Source organism: Barbus barbus (assembly GCF_936440315.1).
Source record: "Barbus barbus genome assembly, chromosome: 1".
Classification (NCBI taxonomy): domain Eukaryota; kingdom Metazoa; phylum Chordata; class Actinopteri; order Cypriniformes; family Cyprinidae; genus Barbus; species Barbus barbus.
This window is the reverse complement of record NC_136729.1, coordinates 12555115-12565984: the sequence shown is the minus strand read 5'-3', so window position 1 is coordinate 12565984 and position 10870 is coordinate 12555115. Positions and strand designations below refer to the sequence as shown.

Below are 10870 nucleotides of genomic sequence, written 5' to 3'. Positions count from 1 at the left end.
TTTTGAAGGGAATGCACTGATCCCGATCTGCCTAAATGCGTTTATGTTCATGCGAATCATTCGTGATCCAGCTTCATCTACAGAAGAAGTGAGTATAAGAGTTTTTATGAATCTTTCTAAATCACCTTTCCTAATATATCCTAGTTAGCTAGTTTTATGGCTGAAGTTTACAGACTTCTCGTCACCCCACGGCAGAGAGGGGCAGGGTGAGCAGAGCTCATTAGCATTGGACTATGCAACTAAGCAACATGGACTAGCTGAAAACATGGCTTGCTGAAAACAGAGCTGATTTTGACAGAGTAAAAAGGGTGTTTTACACTACCATTTAGAAATTTTAACCAAAGTATGTTATAGACTTTTCATTAAGACCCTAAAGAATCATATCAACTTGTGGAAAATGGGCATACAATGACCCCTTTAAAGGCTTCCCAAGGTGTCAGTACCAACCATTAACACTGAGTCAAAGCATCAAAATGAATAGCTGATGTAATTAATTCATCCATCACTATTGTTGCCTTGAGCAAAGCACATAACCCCAAGTTGTTCCAGAAGTTTGTCATACTATACTGAAGTATGGCAGAAATGTTGCTGTTTCTGATGTTCAGTCATCAGTCATTACCTTGAGTCAGTCACAGGTCTGTCAGGCACTGGCTGGAGGAAGTCTCTATAAAAACACAGCCTCGCGATTTACCACCCTGTAAGTCAATCACTCTGTTTTGACAGCGTTCATGTCCTCCTGTCTGAATTTGTGCTCCTCCCAGGAACGTGTCCAACAGCAAACCTCTTTTCCACAGCTGCATAAACACAAATAAAAATAATAATAAAAAAACATCAGCACAATTTTTTTTCATTAATTCACTTATAAAAAAGAAACCAAAAGTCAAAAGTCAGCCTTCACAAAATACAGTGCAGTAGCCTCTAACCTCAATAGATATTTTGGACTTTGGGGTCCTGCTATAAAAGATGGCCTTGGTGTTGAATTCAGGACTTGTATCTTTTTTGAAAATGTTTGTCCTCACAGAATCTTCCTCGCAACGGATGACAGCATATACATCAGGAGCTGATATATACACATACAGAAAGAAAGAAGAAAATTAAAGGCATAATCAGCTGAAAAAAATAAAATGCTTGTCTGCTAACAGTGAAGTCAAGTCAAGTCACTATTATTTGTATAGCGCTTTTAACAATGCAAATTGTGTCAAAGCAGCTTTACATCAGCTTGATATAAAGCTGGGTGGCTTTATATCAGCTTTACAGTATTTAGACAGGGAAATAGTGTGTCGAAATAGTGTCATTTTCCTCTGGCCAGACAAAATCAGCAGTTTAAATCTAGGCTAAAGCAGAGTCAGATTGTGCAAAGGACTCATCTGGTTCCTGTGGTCTTGTCCCGATGGTCGTGACAGGGTCTTCACTGGGGATAAGTCTCTGGGGCTCATCTAGTTGTCCTGGTCTCCACTGACGTTCAGGGCTGTAGAGGTCATCTCTAGGTGCTGATCCACCATCTGATCTGGATACGGACTGGATCTGGGTGACTGCAGTGACCATCTGATCTGGATACAGACTGGATCTGGTCGCTACGGTAACTTCGGAATAAGAAAGAAAGAGACTAATATTAGCGTAGATGCCATTCTTTTAAATGATGTAACAAGTACATCGGGTGTTTTGGGAGGTGTTCCCGGTTCTGGTTGACGTAATTAATGCAGCCTAACAATACTTTAACGGATTTGAATTATAGAAATGCTATTGTGTATTATGTGTAAGCCAGGTTAAAGAGATAGGTCTTTAATCTAGATTTAAACTGGCAGAGTGTGTCTGCTTCCCGAACAGCATTAGGCAGATTGTTCCAGAGTTTGGGCGCTAAATAGGAAAACAATCTCCCGCCCGCAGTTGATTTTGATATTCTAGGTATTATCAAATGGCCAGAGTTTGGAGATCGCAGCGGACGTGAAGGACTATAGTGTGATAAGAGCTCACTCAAATACTGAGGTGCCAAACCATTCAGGGCCTTATAGGTAATTAGCAAGATCTTAAAGTGTATACAATGTTAAATAGAGAGCCAGTGCAGTGTTGACAGAACTGGGCTAATATGGTCATACTTCCTGGTTCTAGTAAGAACTCTAGCTGCTGCATTTTGAACCAGCTGGAGTTTGTTTATTAAACGTGCAGAGCAACCACCCAATAAAGCATTACAATAATCTAGCCTCTCGGTCATGAACGCATGAATTAATATTTCTGCATTTGACATTGAGAGCATAGGTTGTAATTTAGATATATTTTTAAGATGGAAAAATGCAGTTTTACAAATGCTAGAAACATGTTTTTCGAAGGAAAAATTGCTATCAAAAAGTACGCCTAGGTTCCTAGCTGATAACGAAGAATTTACAGAGCGGCCATCAAGTATTAGACAGTGATCTAGGTTATTACATGCAAAAGGTTTTGGTCCAATAATTAACACCTCTGTTTTTTCAGAATTTAGCAGTAAGAAATTGCTAGTCATCCAGTTTTTGATATCAACTATAAATTTTGTTAGTTTTGCAAATTGGTAAGTTTCATCGGGTCGCGAAGAAATATAGAGCTGAGTATCATCAGCATAACAGTGAAAGATAACACCATGTTTCCAAATGATATCTCCCAAGGGTAACATGTAAAGCATGAAAAGTAAGGGGTCAAGTACTGAGCCTTGAGGTACTCCATACTGCACTTGTGATTGGTATGATAACTCTTAATTTACTGCCACGAATTGATGGCGGTCAGATAAGTACGATTTGAACCATGCCAGTGCACTTCCTCTAATGCCAACATAATTTTCTTGTCTATTTAAAAGAATGTTGTGGTTGTCGATAGTGTCAAACGCAGCGCTAAAATCCAGTAGCACTAATACAGAGATACAACCACGATCAGATGATAAAAGCAGGTCATTTGTAACTCTAATGAGAGCAGTCTCAGTACTATGATATGGTCTAAAACCTGACTGGAAATCCTCACATATATCATTTTTCTCTAAGAAGGAACATAGTTGTGATGATACTACCTTTTCTAATATCTTTGACAGAAAAGGGAGATTCGAGATCGGGCTGTAATTAATTAATTATTTGGGGTCAAGTTGTGGTTTTTTAATGAGGCTTAATAACAGCCAGTTTGAAGGTTTTTGGGACATATCCTAATGACAATGATGAGTTAATAATAATCAGAGGAGGATCTATTACCTCTTTTAGGAGCTTAAATGGAACAGGGTCTAACATACAGGTTGTTGGTTTAGATGATTTCACAAGTTTATACAATTCTTAATTTCCAATGGAAGAGAATGGGTGGAATTGTTCCTCAGGGGATCTATAATAGTGATCGACCGATATAGATTTTTTTATAACCGATACCGATACCAATTATTTGCATGTTTATGTGCCTGATAACCAATATTTATTTAGTTATAAAGTACATGAATGACTGTGTGGAGTAAGTCCATACTTCACTTTGGTTTTTCCTCCTTTCAGTCATCTTTTTCTTTGAGAATTAGCAGTCTTTCATTCAGGGCTCTAGACTCATTCTTCCCACTGGTCCACTTTTGCACTAACTTTCTCATAATTTGGTTGCAATTTGTTTTTTTTTTGCTACAACATTTGATTAATCAATGCATGCTGATGAGCTTTTATCATAGTTTATAGTTATGTGGTAACGGAAGTATTCAACATTCAACCCATTCTTTTTCATCGGTATTATTTGTGATTTTAAATTTTGTGAACAGGAATTCCTTTTTTTGTGCGCTTTCACTTTCAAATTCGCGATTTTGGTGTCACGTTTTACAAGAAAAGGTAATTGTCTGTTTTGCTTATATCTATACACCTTTCACTTTTTAAGACTAACACAAAAGATGGATTCATTGTTATTCTTAATTAAAAAGCACAACAACAATAAAACAGTACCTTACAATGACAAACTAGCTTACATAACCTTTATTAACAAAAACTAATAAGACGAGGCATGGCATAGGACACCTCACATGCTGTCTTATATACCGAGTAATACATTACAGAATGTTTAGCAAACACTGAGGAATCAAATAAATAATAATATAAAAAAAACAAATTAAGGAAAGCCTCCATAGCGTAACGTGAGATAAACAGCAAAGATAACAAACTTCTCAAAACGAAAACAAAAGTAAAACTAAACTGGCTGTAGCTGACAGAACTTGCGTGTTTTTTTTCTACAAGAATACCAACATGTTCACCTTCTCTGTTTTAAGAAGCGGTCTTTTTACTTTAGTTTGAAACCAATCCTCCATCCGCTGCACGCACCTTCGCGCTCGTGCTGACGCAGCGAGTATAAACCAGGCTCTACTACGGTGGCCAAGAAGTGCAAAACAAATCACGATTCTGAAAACAAAATAACAAATTACAAACGCAAATGCAAATCTAAAAAACAAAATAACAATTCAGAAAACACAACTACAAATCAGACAAACCGGAAGAGGTAGGTATAGTTGGAGACAGCGCCATTGGTTTGGGAATAGATTACTCACCGCTGACTGGACGAGGCATTTGTCAATCAAGGTGTACAGGAAGAACGAGAAGAAGAATAGCAGAGTCAATTAAAGCATCAACTCCAGTGGTGCAGATGGTCAATCGCGTGATATTGTCTGTTTTGACGCGATCGATCCGGGTTCGATCCTGCCTTTTGCCAAACTTTTTTTCCCTCCCTTTTCAAATCTCGTATCGCATCGGAGAGGCATTTATTTTCAATAAAAATTAAGGAAATAATCAAAAAGTTGAAAATAAAGTATCGGGTAGGGTTAGGGTAGGAGTAGGGAGGGCTTTATTGTCCCAATAAGGTGGCATCCATTTAATAATTTGAATTAAAATTATAATTTACACTCAGTACGTTATTATTGCATACTGTTTTTTTTACTTCAGTACTGAGGTGCAGATAATTGCCACTATTTGCAACAAGTAGTATAAATAGCACAAAATCCTGCTATTTTAACAGTGTAAATAGCATCTATTGCTATTTTGTACTTAGTTAAATAGCCTCTATTTACACAGTGAAAATAGCTGCTGCCTAAAAGTATACATGCATGTACATTTACAACACTGTACTCTGTATTTTATTACCTTTGAAAATCAGAATACAAAAAAAAACTTGTTACCGCTAATGCGAGGGTGTTTCTAATACAGTGTCTATGGGAGTGACGGTAAATTTGACATAGTTCTGTCAAATAGCGATAGCAGCTAACGTATTTACATAAGTGAAAATAGCAGGATTTTGTGCAATGTATACTACTTGTTGCAAATAGTGGCAATTATCTGCACCTCAGTATTGTAGTAACAAAAACAGTATGCAATAAGAACGTATTGAGTGTAAATTATAATTTTAATTCAAATTGATGCCACCTTATTGGTACAATAAAGCTCTCCCTACACCTACCCGATACTTTATTTTCAAGACTGGACATGGCCTGAACAGACTTGACTTGACTTGACCTGACAGAAACATGAACTCACCAGCAGCAGATTACAGGGACAATACACAACAAAAAACAAGGGCAACATGAGGACTATCAAACAATAAGTGTCACATGACATACCAAGAGCCATCAAACTTGATCCAGGAGGGCCGGTGTCCTGCAGAGTTTAACTCCAACTTGCCTAAGCACACCTGCCTGGAAGTTTCAAGTATACCTAGTAAGACCTTGATTAGCTGTTTCAGGTGTGTTTGATTAGGGTTGGGGCTAAACTCTGACATAAGGTGAGTTCGACTTGAACCATGGCTACAGACGGCGGTCAACGAGAGTAGCCGTTTGCAGTCGGGGGCAGAGTTGAAAACAGAGCCGTCAAGCCGGACACTTTCTGCTCCCGTTAGTGACGGTCGTGCAGTGTTTGCATACTCTATCACAGATGAAGTGAATAAAATGCAATATTTGTCAAATACACTGACATTTCAGAAACGTTTTCATGAGCAACAGAAACACTTTTTATATACTGCTTAATACAGTGCCATCTGTTCAAGAATAAAGTTCAACATAATCATATACGATTTAAATACTAATGAAGTGGGAGTATATATGCTTTTATCAGTGCTTTATGATAAATGTGACTCAATATAACATTGCGACTACAGTAAAAAAGCTTTTACTGTTCTAAAAACACAGATTTGTGGCCATTATTGGAATTGAAAAGGTTAGAATAAACCAGAAACACACGTGATTGTTGTCATGCGGTGAATCTGACCAATCGTGAAACAGCTGTGTCGTCATCAGCGCTCCTGCATTCGCTCTGGAGAAACTGTGGCGGCTGAGTCAGCCAGCTGCTCTTGACCCGCTATCACGGTACTTTGATGCCACATGTGACAGTCACGTGGCGTCGGCGCTGTCTCAAGTCGGACAAAATTTCTAATCGACATGCACTGCTTCAAGTCAGAATTTGATTGATCTGCGCAGCGCTGCGTTAAGGCGAACGCACCTATAAACTAACCAATGAAAACCAAGACACATGACTAGGACAACCAAACAGAACATGACACACAAGGTGCGTTCGACTTGAAGCACGGCTACAGACGGTGGTAAACGAGAGTAGCCGCTTGCAGTCAGGGGCGGAGTTGAAAACGGAGTCGTCAAGTCGGACACTTCGGGGCTCTCGTAGTTTGCTGCATCTACCTCAGTCATGGCAGATCACGTGGCGTTTGCTTGCTTTATTGCAGACGAACTGGAAGCTATAGAAATGCCGTTATTGTTGTATGAAATTGAGCACAATGAGCAACGAAAGTGAGTAAAGGTTCAATGTAATAAATATTGTTTTAATAAACCTTTAAGATGTATGTAATATTTTGAAAGGGTGTCATCACGACAGAAACAAGTTTTAAGTAAATAAACAGAACATATTGAAAATTTGACTTGTGCAGTATGAGTCATTATGTGTGTTTTTGCTACTGCAACTTAATAAAAACAATCTATGAAGATAATGATTGTATGTACTAAATGTGGTTTTCATTACAGATAAAAGAATTGGGATGTTACATATTTGTTTACTTATTTTACTATTTCTCCAGTTAGGTAAGCACATTTTAGTAAGACATTCATACGTGAACACCATGAACAGGCCTACGGATAAGCCCAATTTATTTGCCTTTCTATTATGATTTATACCATCTTATGAAAGTGATCTGAATGTTGTATTAAGTTGACATCCAGCCAGAGTTGTTGGCAGTAATCGCATGCAAGTGAAGATGGATGAACCCAGCAACTAGACAATTAGTATCAATCAGAATCCATGATGACCACATTATATTAAAAGTCTGTAAGATTGACATTTGATTTATTCCATAACAAAATTATTATCTAAATAGGTTATGCAGCTTAATACTGTAAAGGGTCTGTATGAAAAAGGTCCAAAATAAACCTATGCACAAAACCTATATAAACGAATTAACAAAAAAGTGATTGCAGTAAAAATAATTGTAATCTTTTAATAAACATGATTTATGCGATGAAGATGACATGAAAAGTTAATTTAATTAAGTCCGTATATGAGCATTAGTGGGACTGAAGTTGTCAGAATAAACCCGAAATACAGGTCGTTGTTGTCATGTGGTGAATTTGGCCAATCGTGAAACAGCTGTGTCGTCATCAGCGCTCCCGCAGTCGCTCTGGAGAAATTGCGCCGGCTGTGTCAGCCGGCTGCTCTCGAAACGCTATCGCGGTACTTTGATGCCACACGTGACAGTGACGTGTGGTCGGCGCCGGTTCAAGTCGGACTAAATTTCTAACCGGCATGCACTGCTTCAAGTCAGCCGCCGATCGGTCTGCTAAGTGCTGCATGAAGTCGAACGCACCTACAGACAAGAGTACCACATGATAGGATCACATGACAGGAATATGAAAAGGCAAAATTTCAAAATAAAATAAATTAAAACAATGAACAAGAAACAAAACCCAAATACTTTTTAAATCTGGGCAGGACTTGCTTGTTTGGTTTTAATAAAAAAGTTATATTTTTGGCAAACGTAAAAGCCTGTTCACACCAAAAGTGAAATGAATTAGCCTCAGGCTGAAGAAAAAGTAAATTCATGTCTGTATATTAGTAATGGGTCGTTCTTGAACGGTTCATTCATTTTGAACAAATCTTTAATGTGACTCGGGAAGAACGAGTCATCTCGGGGAGTGATTCGTTCAGTCGCGAATGCGCAACATCCTATAGGTTCTGCACTGAATTAGTTCACCTGTTTCGAGTCTTCGGGTATGAGTCATTCGTTCATCATGTGACAGCCCCATAAGCTAAAGCTATGCAGTCTGAGGGAAAAAGACTTATTATTATTATTATTAATAAACCAACTCTTTAGTTTATTACCTTTTGTTACCACATTCAGTGTTATGGAAAAGAACCATCATGACAGAAATTCACAGATTTATAAACTGTAATAAATAAAAAGCTACAATTTGAGACCAGGGGCCCGTTTCAATAAGGAGGTTGAACCAACTCGGAGTTTAAACTTGAACTCAGAGTTGACTTACTCTGAGATGGGAAACTCAGTTTTCGGTTACAAAACAGCTGAACTGAGTTAGTTTACTCAACTCTAAGTAGGTTGACTCTGAGTTAAACGCGTGCACCATGACTATGAAAAGTCATGATCAGCGGAGCGCCAAAATTATGATTCACCATGGCAACAGATCCCACCAAAACGACGTCAGCACGCATACTTCCGTCAATGCGTAACTTTAATTCTTAATAACTTTTATAATATCAGGTGAAAACTGTAAATTATTGAACTAATATTAATTTTAATGATATCCCATGGCCACAAAAAAAAAAAAAAAAAAAAAAAACAGAAAAGAGAAACAAGAACATGGCAGCAGCTAAAAATGAAGTATAAAAGCACAATTAAATCAAGGTAAAGCTTTAAACATGAAAGGTTCATGGGTGTGGGCTAAATGACTTTACAAACATTTGACATTAAATATCATTCGATGTATATTTGGGGGAAGTCGTGGCCTAATGGTTAGAGAGTCGGACTCGTAATCGAAAGGTTGCGGGTTCGAGCCCCCGGCCGGCAGGAATTGTAGGTGGGGGGAGGGAACGTCCAGCGCTCTCTCCACCCTCAATACCACGACTGAGGTGCCCTTGAGCAAGGCACCGAACCCCCAACTGCTCCCCGGGCGCCGCAGCATGGCTGCCCACTGCTCCGGTGTGTGTGTGTGTGTGTGTGTGTGTGTGTGTGTGTGTGTGTGTGTGTGTGTGTGTGTGTGTGTGTGTGTGTGTGTGTGTGTGTGTGTGTGTGTGTGTGTGTGGATTTGTTCACTACTCACTGCTGTGTGTGTGTGCACTTGGATGGGTTAAAGGCAGAGCACCAATTTCGAGTATGGGTCACCATACTTGACAATACGTCACGACTTTATTTCAATGCGCTGCAGCTTTTTCCACATAGTCTAACCCTCTTTTCACATAATTAAATATTCTCTAATCCAACCGGTTACATTTCTTAATTAGAGTAATAAAATTAACTACTGACTTGTCGACAGCAAGAAGGCAGAGGGAGAACCTGCACGAGCACCACTGACAGATGAAAAGGAGATGGTCAAGTATTGGAATATTTCTAAAATCCAAAAGTAAAAAAAAAAAAAAATAACTTTTGCTTTAGGAAATAAAGATGACCAAAAAATTTTTTTAAATAATTTGTTTATTTAACAATAATAATTTAACAATGGTGGTTACGGCCTGTACTACCCTTCCATCTGGCATCCTTCCATTCCATAAAGTAATCAGTTTCACTTTCAGAAGGGGCGATGGTGGGGATATGCTTGTCAACAATGCATTCAACCAGTGGAAATCCTGAAGGAAATTCTGATTATTGGGTTACTTCCACAGGTCACAGAAAGATGTTATCAAGTGAACATCATTTATCAGATTAGCCTCATTTAAACCGATTTTTACACCACAGACGTACAGTCCTGTGATACTCCTCTTTGACGGATTTGTGCCCAGGAAAAGAATTCTCAGAATGAGTGTGAGAGGGATGCACACTTTCCTTAGAATCTGCATACAGCGGACTTATAATGTGCTCTGCATCTCCGATGTTTTAAAGTGCATTTTTCTTATTTTGAAAATTATCTTCCAATGGTGTAAGAAATTAAAATTATTCTTGTTTCCGTTTGCATTACGATTATTTTTCTTACCCTATGGTGGACAATTTTACTTGTTTTATGTAAAAGGCACTTAAAAGGAAAATCCCCAAGGAAAAAAGACTAAATATAGACAATATAGAAGAAAACCTGCTCCCGACCAGGTTAGGTTCACAGAGTAAGTTACTACGGTAACTGACTCTGAACATAAGTTACCTCGCTTTCAGAAACGGGCTTGACTTACCCTGCTTTCTCGGGTTTGAAAAACCTCCCATTTTGCAGAGTTTTCACTTAACCTCCTTTCTGAAACGGCCCCAGAAACGCATCACGTAACTGTAAGAGTAAATAATAATAATAATAATAATAATAATAACTATGCAGCCGTTTGTAAGGAAGGTTGTAAATGAACTATTTTCTCTATCCAATTCTGTCACGTCACGTGACAAAAGAATGAACGGCTCAAAAGACTCGAGAGATGAACTAATCAATTCTCTTTCCAGCTCTGACTGCATAGGTTTAGCTTATGAGGCTGTCATGTGATGAACGAACGACTTGTCAGATAAGAGGTGAGGTGAGCGAATCATAGACTAAACAACCAGGTAAACAATTAATTAATTTCTTATACTATTATAGTTTTGTATTGTTTGTAGTGTGATCAACGTTTGCATAAGTAGTAGATGTGTTTGGGAAGTAGCACATAACATTTTTAATTATATTTTGCTAAAATTAACAAAATGACTAGAAAAAAAGATTATTTCATTTTGC

General features: G+C 38.2%; 1 protein-coding gene across 1 annotated transcript in view; it reads right to left on the bottom strand.

Moving 5' to 3' along the window:
• Positions 1-629: 629 nt before the first annotated feature.
• The window catches only part of LOC306869791 (calpain-5-like), a gene marked incomplete at its 3' end in the record, with an annotated part of 39824 nt that continues 29583 nt past the window's right edge, over positions 630-10870 (bottom strand). The window contains exons 10-11 of the mRNA XM_079416705.1: positions 924-1060; positions 630-794 (exon numbers count right to left, since the gene is read on the bottom strand). Coding sequence (XP_079272831.1) covers positions 630-794; positions 924-1060 — 302 coding nt within the window. The remainder of the gene's footprint in view (positions 795-923; positions 1061-10870) is intronic.